The 10,354-nt window shown below is 35.9% G+C and overlaps 1 protein-coding gene across 1 annotated transcript; it reads right to left on the reverse strand.

The window, feature by feature from the left end:
- Window positions 1-1,074: 1,074 nt before the first annotated feature.
- LOC142981555 (uncharacterized) lies at window positions 1,075-8,361 on the reverse strand. Its single transcript, XM_076127554.1, has 10 exons — window positions 8,211-8,361; window positions 7,398-7,619; window positions 6,245-6,855; window positions 5,858-5,989; window positions 5,542-5,626; window positions 4,715-4,819; window positions 4,205-4,381; window positions 2,915-3,082; window positions 1,736-1,892; window positions 1,075-1,284 (listed from the first exon to the last, which is right to left on the reverse strand). Exons 1-10 carry the CDS (start codon window positions 8,211-8,213, stop codon window positions 1,088-1,090), a joined length of 1,857 nt encoding a protein of 618 aa, XP_075983669.1. The 5' UTR covers window positions 8,214-8,361; the 3' UTR covers window positions 1,075-1,087.
- Between the last annotated feature and the right edge of the window lie 1,993 nt (window positions 8,362-10,354).

Consider the following 10,354-nt stretch of genomic DNA (forward strand, 5'->3'; position numbering starts at 1 on the left):
ACTCCTGTAATTAGTTTGGTGTGTTTGATATTGCGTAAAGATTATTCCAGAAACAACTCTATAACCATCTAAAAAACGTTTAACCGACGCGGGCGGTAGAAATTTCTTCAGTTTGTTATGTAAGTATTAATCGAATGTTGAAAACATCCATTTATATGGCAAAATCACCCTAATTTCAATACAAAACAATAACCAGTGCCCAAAGTTAGTGATCGACGGTCTGATATTGAGCACAGTGAGTTAGTTGGTAACTCCTCACTCCTCGCAGATAGAACTAATCATCAGACGTTACCTGCCAGATACTAACTCTCACTACCGATGTTCGACAAATACCAATACGACATGATATAGAGGCTACTTGACTACATTTTAGGGTACGTTTATTAGAGGTTTAATACTTGTAACCTTTTTCTCTACTACTATCGAGTATACAACCGGCTAGCTATCGAAAAATGTTGTATGAAAATCTGATCAACGCCTCTAGCGGGTGTCGCAAGTACTATTTTGGCAGTTAATTTTAAACGTCAAACTTTCGATACTCGGTAAAACCTAAGACTGTAGAGAATCGCGCTGCTGATGATTCTTTTATCTTGTGTCAGTGTTTTATATTAACGTTGATACTTTAATATACGTTCATTAAATAACTTACCCATTAGTTTTGTTAGTAAGAATACTACAAAATTATATTACAAAATAGTTGAGTAATCTACTCTCCAGTACAAATATTTTCTGATATATGGAGCACTTTTCTATTTTTATTCAGCTATCTCTATTGTAACATCGGTTTTGCGTCCATCTGCAGTTCAATTTGGCGTGCAAGATTAATTCAAAGCTTCATTTCACACTCGCCAACTTTATCGATGCTCCCATTTACCAAATATTATATTATGTGTTATTCAATTAAAGTACATAAGAAAACAAAGAGAATCTGCAATGATTTTTTAACTCTATGACTTTATGTAACTACCTCTATTAAATTAAGAATACAACTTTTTGAAAAATTACGGTAACATTATGCTCTGGTAGAGACCGTAGGAAAAAGTATAAAATACTATAAAAGCAAAATACAATTAATAAAAAATCTATTTTATTTCGTTGTCTTAATAACATCTTTGACCCACGGCAAGAACTTGGCAATGTCAGTAAAGACGACGTAATGCTTGGGGTCGCAGAAGAACTTGTTCTTTCTTGGCACGGAGACGGCTGATAGACCGCGCAAGTACCAGGTTTCATCTTTGCTGAAGACCATTCCATTACCGCTGTCACTGTTGCATTCTCGAGTGCCTGGAAATAGATTCATTTTAGAAAAGATTGTATTCCTCCATAGTCTGTGTCATAAATAGCTTAGCATGAGTAGCTTACAAATTGTAGTGAGGAGATCTATTTTCCTGGCTTGGTTTTCGTACGGATAAACAAAATGGTATTAGCATGCGGTTGTAAATCAATTTGCACAAACAAATATTATTTATCTAATTTATTAATACAATGAGTGTTATTCTCTTTAAAAAATATTTCACGTTTCTAAATAAGCTTTTTCTTTAGTTACAGAAGAGAAGTTAAAGAGAGTTAGTTAAAACTTTTAAAGCTATAACATAGAATTTTTTTATAATTTTAAATTAAACATAGAAATCAGCCGATACATGACATACTCGTCAGAGTAGAATATTTTTTTAAACAGAATTTTGAATTGGACATACAAAATTCACCCGACAATCTTTCCCACGAAGACACTTACCATCTCTATACATGGCGCAGTATGTCTCATCTGAAGTGTACTTCTCGTAGAACGCCACATAAGACCTGACGCACACATCCTGGTCCACTACCATCATGTCCATGTGAGTTAGCTCTTGTTTAGCCTCCCCCGTCGAGTGGAAACCCCAGCTTGGCACCTAGAACAACATTTTGGTATTTATACGATAATAGCATTAAGTATATATTTCTACGTATTAAGTACTACGTATTAAGTATTATTTATTTATTACATATTTCGATGAGGATAGACACTAGCCCTTGTACACTTGTGAGGGAGGGACACTTTTGTGCTTTAAGTAGTAAAAAGCTGTTGAGGTAATTTATGAGACACCTGAAACATTTGAGTGTTCAGTTTTTGGTATTTTTACAATAAAAGAATAATAAAAAATACTAGATGATGGCAGATACGTGCTGCTTCTTTATCTATGTATGTATATATTTCTGTTATGCATAAAACTTTTCGACTTAGGCTCTTTACAGCTCGTATTATAAATAATGATGGAATTAAACACAACGTTTACTTAAGTAATGTAATCTACCATGAGTGACACAAAGTGACACGAAACACATTTCACCTTACAACCTCAACATTTAGTCAAAGAGCCTCTTTAAACAACGATTCGTCTTCACCTCGTCATATCCTTCGTGGCGCACCACAAAGTCGTCTGGCTAGGGTTTCAGGCTCCTTTCCAATGTCACCGTGGTTCTGTAGCGATTTGTAACGAATAACTTGTGGTAACACCGATATTGCTACAACTTATCATCCAGAAGGCATGTTGAACAAGCTTCTGATATTAATTACGTGTATTACGAGGATTGGAGTGAAAATTAAATTAAACTAACTATCGAGTGTCTAAAATATTTGTTTTTTTATGTTATGAATCAAAATAATAATAAGACAAGTTTTTTTTTTCAAAAGGTTATTCAAATGAAAAAGTGCCAATTCTGAAGTTTCTTAATGAGCCAGAGTAGGTAATATAGTAAACATAATATCTCCTGTACTTCCAAATACCATTTCACTGCTGGGTGGGAGAAGGTTTTGGCTTTAAGTCCACTGCAGTCTAAGGAAACTCGGGTTGGACAATTTACCTCCTTCAGAAACCGATTTCAACAGCTCCAAAGCATGCAATTTATTCGAAATTAATGGAAGTATTCTTACCGGTCCTTTCTGTCCCACCATATTGGCCCGATCGATGTCATTCTCAGGCCACAGGCAGACGTGCCTCACCCAGTTCGTGTACGAGGCCGGGTCTTGCAGCTCCAGGATAGCCAGGTCCCGGCGGAAGTTCTCCGCGTTGTACTCCGGGTGGACTATTATGTCACTCACCTGTGAAAATTGGAAGGTTACCATTTTATTATGAAGGCAGTTTGTTGTAAAACCGGAATTACATATAAGACGAATCAAATTTTTGTGTTACAGCGATTTAGAACCTTTAAGTTTATAGTGTTGCCTACTCGCATGTGTTCATATAAAATGCTAGGACATATTTTTTTATGACTATTGCCCGGTTTTTTATTATTTTTGCCGCGGTAGATTATCTGTTCAATAGCGTTTTTTTATATAAGTTTTAACGCTATGTACCGGGTGGTATAACATTCATTCAAATCATTTAATACAAATGACAGCTAAGAATAGTACGAGATTTTCGCTTACTCTGATTTGCACTATTTGATCGAACTAAAATCTGTTCAAACATTCCTCATTTACATCTACCCCGAACCAAAAAATACTTCGCCATTAAGTTAACAATAACATTACAGTCAGCCAAAAACATTTTCCAACAATAACTTTTTGAACTAACATCAAAAATTCCCTAAAAGGGTAAACTTTCGAACCGAATCAAATTGTACTCGTTGTAATCACAATAGAATTGGCTGTGTGTAAAGCAGATCAATCGGTCTGAAACAAATTAGCAATGTACACGAGGGAGTCCTAGCAATCAATTAAACGATTTTGAACGTGATCTGAGACGCAACTATGACGACGAAATCAAAGACAAAGGTTCGTCTTTAAACATGACCCTGATTGACAATGATAGTTTCGCTGGGCTTTGTGTATCTTGGTATGATTTACGTTTTATAAATTGATTTTCCACTTCTTAACTATGCAAGAAAAGTTTCGAAATTAAGAATATCTATAAATGCTGGATGTTTTTAAGTCGTAGCAAGACAAGAAGACAGACATTCTTTTGTTAAAGAAACTTATCACTCAGGAATCGACAAGTCAACTTTAGTTACATACAATCATTTACATAATATATACAACATTGAAAAACGACCCAACTTGGTTTCAACTTAGTAGTCCGCTTAACTAGGTACTCTATTTGTACCCACAGCTTATAAACTTCTATCTTTACTACTACTACCCGGACCTCTTTATAAACCTGCACTGCTCTGTTATTTTTGTTAGTCTTCTGTAAATAATAATTAAACAAATCATAACACTTACAGCGGAAGATTGCACCCCATCAACAGAGGTCCTTAAGTTGTGCTTCCCCAAGTAGACCGTCAGGGTGTTCTTCCTCACAGTGCGTTCAGAGCCCCTCCTGGTGACGCAGTGAGCTGCCGTGACGACGTGACGATGAGACACTAGCGTACCACCGCAGATGTACTTGAAGTTTGCGTTCTAAGGACAAATGCTATTTGTGTAAGGACGGTTTGGGGAAAAAATTGATTAGCTGATATGAAGACTTTTCAAGTTTTTTAGCCTCGCGTAGTTAGGTACATTTTTATAGCTTCAAATGCTTCATGATTTTAATTACAAGAGAAAAATAAAATTAGTTAGGTTATTTCTATGAATCTAGGCAAGAGTGCATAAAATGCATCTGCGTTGCGCTTTTGTCGTAGGATGTGCAAAAGCACTGTACCAAATTCCAAACTACTTACTACTTACATTACATTGTTACTCAACGAAGATTTGGGATGGATATTTTAGTTCAAAAACAAAACAAATACTTACTTGTTGTTGATAAATCGCGGCTTGCCACGGCCACTGTCCTTCATACGTGGTTGCTCCTGCTGCCAAGTGATCTGGCGGTTCTATCACTACTTTTCCACATGGGACCTGCAAGGATGGACCAAGTTAGTTAGTCAGTTAAAAACAAATCGTCTTTAAGCCAAAGGCAACTTAAATTCTATAGTCATAAACTTTCGCTAGGCGCTTATAACTGAGCATTCGGGTTTTTTATATAAATAAGTCTAGTATGTTACTGAAAATAATAGAACAACTTAAAGGTACCACAATTCCTTTGTAATGTTATACATTAATGATACAAATGGCATTAGTTTAACTCTTAATCTGCACAAATTCTGTTGTCTTTCCTTAAAATTTTACCTCCCAACCCAAATTGTCGCGTAAAAAATGCAGTGTTTTTATCAAGTATTGTTTTTTATTTTCAATGATGATGTCAGCCCCCCATAAAAACAGATAAAAACAAACTTTTTGACCTTTATTTGTCTTTAAAGTTGACGTGACTACATATTTGGTATATTTTAGATGCAGAATGACCAAACTAATAATGAAAAGGTTAATAATTTATTAAACCTGCGATTTGCTTGTTTAATAATTCAATAGTTCATAATATGTTACATAATAATTAACTTTTTAAAATAATTCTCGTTCAAAAATAAGGCCAAATAATACGAAGTTTCGTTGTACCTATTTAATTTAAAATATTATCATAATATTGTATAACAATAATAATCAACAAGATCACACATAAACAGTGTGTTTTATCCTGATATTCAGTAAACACGTGACAATAAATAAAAAAAAGGAAATCTTACCTCTGGTACAACTTTGGAGGTAAATGGAGCGGGTAGGCTTGAGCTTGGTAAACCTCCAATAAACAGCTTTTTCTCTTCTATACGTCTTGAAAGGCATATGGAAAAAAATATAATCATAACTTTCCCACAAAAATATATAATTTATTGTATCTAATATAAGCCCCCGACCCGCAGTTGGCCAGCGTGGTGAACTCAAGGCCTAACCTTTCCCTCATTACGGGAGGAGACCCTTGCCAAGCAGTGGGACATTAATGGGTTTTTATTAATATAAGCACGCTGTAACCTAAATCTTCAAACAGTGACAGTAATAGCTTACATTACATTCTTGTCGTTGAGGTTCTCTATAGCTAGTGGCTGTGCGGGACGAAATGACGACTCTGTATTCCATTGATTTGATCCCGGTATTTTACTGGGGTCTATGAAACCACTGTGAATTTCACCGTAATCTCTGAAGAAGAAAAAAACAGGTTAGGAGCATTATTTGCCACTACTATCTAGGGCATTTCCCAAATCAGTAGGTTTGTGGTTGTTGCACAATTCCTAGCTATGAATATATATTTTGAATTTTTAAATTAAAAAATCTGTTTAAGTATAAATATTATGTCTTCAGTTCTTATTTCTCTCCCTGTTCATCAGCTAACAACAGGTTAAGCCTCAGGGCAACTTTACAAGTACTTATAATAGTCCTTACAAATGTACTTACTCATCTGATTGTGGCTGCTGGTATACTTGAGGTCTCATGGAAATTGGAAGCGGTGCTATCTGCTTCGGTCCTGCCCTTGTCGTCGTCCTAGGTCTTTGAGTAGTCACCGGCTCATGGTTCCAGCCATTGCCTTGAATCCTTTGCTGAGTATACGGTGTATGGATGTAAGGATTCAATTGCACAGCCGTTTGTTGACCATTTCCTGCATTTATCTCCGTCCATTTTTGAGGTTGGGAATGTGTGGTGGTTCCAAAGACTCCTTGTGGGTATCTTTCTGTAAGTACCTGTTTGTTGTCTACGTATTCTTGTTGGTAATTTGCAGCTAAAGGCCAGGCTTGTACGACTGTAGCTGGTCTGACTGTTGTCTGTTCAACTCTGGTATTAGCACCGTAGTTATCAGCTGGTGCGTTGTATTGTTCAACAAATTGTTCCTCAGCAGCATGACATATTTGTTGTCCATTGAAAAGAATAGTTTTTAATTTCGGCGCAACGTTCTGCTTGTATTGAACGAAAAATTTCAGCGTTTTCGGCTGTCCAGGAGATATGACGATGTCCGCGTTTTGTATTTTAAAGTTTATGTGGTCATCTGTTGATACTTCACCTAACCAGTTCTGGAAAAAGATGATTCGATCAGTTCCCTTTATAGGTAATTTATCCATCTGTGTTCAAGGAAATTTCATGAAGAAGCTTAGTCTCTGAGAATCCGTGTCAAATACATTAATGTGTTTCCCCGAATAAAATTAACTGAAGACTGAGAAATCAGCTCTGCCATATTAAAACCTGATTTGATTAACGTGTCATAAAAAGCATTTATTTACATAATAATCCATAATATGAACTGCTCGTTTGGCGCAATGGTTAGCGTGGTTGTGGTCCTCGCCGCAATAACCGTAGCGCCGCGAATGGTGGATTCGAATCCCACCAAGGGCAAAATTAAATATTTGTGTGATGAGCACGAGTATCTGCTCTGTACCTGGTTGTTAATTTATCTATGTGAGTATGTTTATCAATTTTTTTATAGATAATTATAGTACAAGTTCTGCTTAGTTTAGAATCAAATTACCGTGTGTGAGTTGTCCAATTTTATTTATTTTTTAATAGGGTTGCTGTTTTGTGTATAGAAAAAGTGAAAGTAAATAACAAATTAGCTTACCCCAAGTATTTCAGCCCTACTATCCAGGGCAATTTTCAACCACAAGCCGTATAGAGTGATATCTGTGGATAGGTTAATGACCCCATGCCATTTCCCTGGCTCCTGCTTCTGGCCAGTCTCGTATAAAAACACATCAGGACATGGAGATACCGGCGCAGCAGTTTGAGAGAACTGACTAGATACTGCTGCTAATATTATGGCCAAAGAACATACGGCCTTGATCTGAAAATAAGGTGGATAAAACTTTCAAAAGTTTACAGCATCGATGCATAAACAACAAAAAAAATCTAATATTAATCACGGAACAAAACATGAAGTGTTTATTGACGAAAAATAATTTTCTTTTCACACATTACAAGTAAACGCGGTGCTTATTATGCAACACAATAAATTATCATTTGAAAAAATCACTTAGAGAATGTTGACATTTGACGTTATTTAATTCAATTTTTTGGGTTTATCTCTTGCTAGCAACGTTTGTTGCTTTTTTTCAAACGCATGAACATCTACGTCACCAGGAACAAATATACCTATTGTACAATTACTTAATTAAATAAAACATTACGTTAATAAAGAACACATTATCTTTGTGTATCAAATGTCTATACAAGAGTATGTAAACTAGTCTAAAATTTTTGAAGATATCGAAGATATTGTGTCTTACCGTGACCTTTTGACATTAGATCATCCAGGCATAGGTACCCTAATGATATTATAAACGAGTATTGCACAAAACCGGTAATTCACAAAAAAGTCTCACAGCGTTTTGCGAAAATCTAAATACTTGATTAAACAAAACATTAACATACTTACCATTTTAATCAATTCACTAATTACAATTACATGTAATTTTAATTAAATATATTCAAAAGAACGAACGAACTCACGTGTATTCTCAAGTAACACAGGAAAAAATCTAAATTTTATAAATCAGAAGGATAACCGGAAAATATTAGTGCCTAAGAGAGACTCGTATAGTGACTTTGTTTTGTGTTGAGCTTGTGATATATAACGTTTAACCGATAAACCTGTTAGCTCATCGGAAATATGCAGTATTTCAACTTCTCCAACAGGTACTTTCAACTCATTTAGGTTTAGTTCCTGGACTCTGGTCACCCTTAAGGTCTGTCGGCCCTTGACCCAAGCATTCGGTTCCAGACTTAAGAAGTTGAGTAATTATAATTTTATTCATAATATTTCAAAACATGCGTATCGCTTAGCTGTTTTTTAAATATGAATTTAAAATAAATGGCTACTTACAGAGGCCAATAAATCAAACAGTCCTTGGCAAAGGGCGTGGGATAAGAGACCTTTCTTTTTTATAATATTTTACATTTACAGACAAAACATCGCACCTGTTATACCCGAAGATGTAGACAGAGGAGTATGAAATACCGCTTACAATCTTAGTACCACGTAATAGAGAACCAGTCTATTGCCATATACCGGGGATGTTACCATACTCCTGACTTCTATTAATAATATCTATACATAGAAAAAGACCAAGTGCCATTTGTCATTTTCTATGTGTAGGGCCAGCCCAAGTCAGGTCAAGTGGCCTGACTTGAAGATTGAAGCCGGAATTATGTAGTTAGAATTCGGAAACAATACTGACCGTGCCGTACCGGCAATAATTTCATATTGAGTAGGTATAATATACATATATCTGCATAACTGTGTCCAACTCAGTTACCTGCTAGCTTGTCTTAAATGTCAGAAAAGCGAGGGCTAAATTCACGCAATTCCTTTAATAAATGTTCCTGAACATTTAATTAATCGTACTTCGACGTCAAGATGTAGCAAGACCTAGGAATTACTCACTCATGTTCCCAAGAAATTAAATTACATGATTAACGTTTCATTCATTCAGGTTAAGCGCTGCAAATTGTCACATGTATGTAAAATAATTTAGATAGAATTTGATGTCAAGGCATTAAACAAAAGATGAAAATTATTACAGATATGTCACATAATTAATATGAACTAGTTAGGAGCCAGATTCGCTACTACTATCAAGTATCGACAACCGGCTAGCTACCGAACTATTTTGTATGACAATCTGATCAGCGCCTCTAGCGGATATCGTAGAAACTATTTTTGCAGTATATTTTATATGTCAAACTCTCAAAACTCGATGGTTCCGGTTGTAAATGAATGAATCGTGCTACAGGCTACTAAAATGTTAGATTTTCAATGCATCCGGAATGTGTGATTTGTTATGGTTTTAAGATTGCCACCCTTCGATGCCATTGTTCGACTTCGAACGACTATCAATTGTCTCATTTATTGAAATGAGACCTCAATGATCAACAATCGATTGATTTTTGTAAGACATTCATCTTGATATTTATTTAATTTAAAGTACGATATCTGCAATAAGCTTTTGAAATAAAAGACTCCCTTGCCACATATAACGTATATTTATAGCGGTTCAATGAGAGACTCAAACTCGTAACAGTAGAAGGTCCGGAACTGTTTCCCCATCATGAAGAGCTCGCTTACAAACATGATCCTGCCGTACTCGAAGGTCTCCGTCATCATGTGATGTAGTTTGTTCGTGTTCACGTTGTCAAACGGTATACGACACTGAAAATAACAGAAATGGAACGTTAAATTGTGGGGCCCGGCTGCCATTTTCAAGATCATTGACAGTCGTTAACAGAAGCTTGAAAGTGTCCGACTTTCAAGCTTCTGTTAACGACTGTCAGTCGCAGTCAGCAACCAGTCTTACCAAAAGGTATCGTGTTATAACCCAGGTAAGTTGGTTCTGGTGGTCCGAAATGCAGTTGCTCCATTTAAAATACTGGTATTCAATCTGCATCATGGTTGGAAGTAAGTCTTGGCTGACGATGAACTAGAGCTTTGGCGGTACTGGTACTATGGTATTAACTACATTAACGTCGACTTATCCTGACAAAAAAAAATACTAACCGAGCATTTTCGTTCATTGAGCATAA

The sequence above is a fragment of the Anticarsia gemmatalis genome, chromosome 20 (genome assembly GCF_050436995.1).
Source record: "Anticarsia gemmatalis isolate Benzon Research Colony breed Stoneville strain chromosome 20, ilAntGemm2 primary, whole genome shotgun sequence".
Lineage (NCBI taxonomy): Eukaryota > Metazoa > Arthropoda > Insecta > Lepidoptera > Erebidae > Anticarsia > Anticarsia gemmatalis.

Coding starts and splice junctions, on each gene's coding strand:
- LOC142981555 (XM_076127554.1), bottom strand. Junction 4,382..4,714: donor CCGCGATTTATCAACAACAA/GTAAGTATTTGT, acceptor ATTTGTCCTTAG/AACGCAAACTTCAAGTACAT. Junction 3,083..4,204: donor ATGGGGTGCAATCTTCCGCT/GTAAGTGTTATG, acceptor CAATTTTCACAG/GTGAGTGACATAATAGTCCA.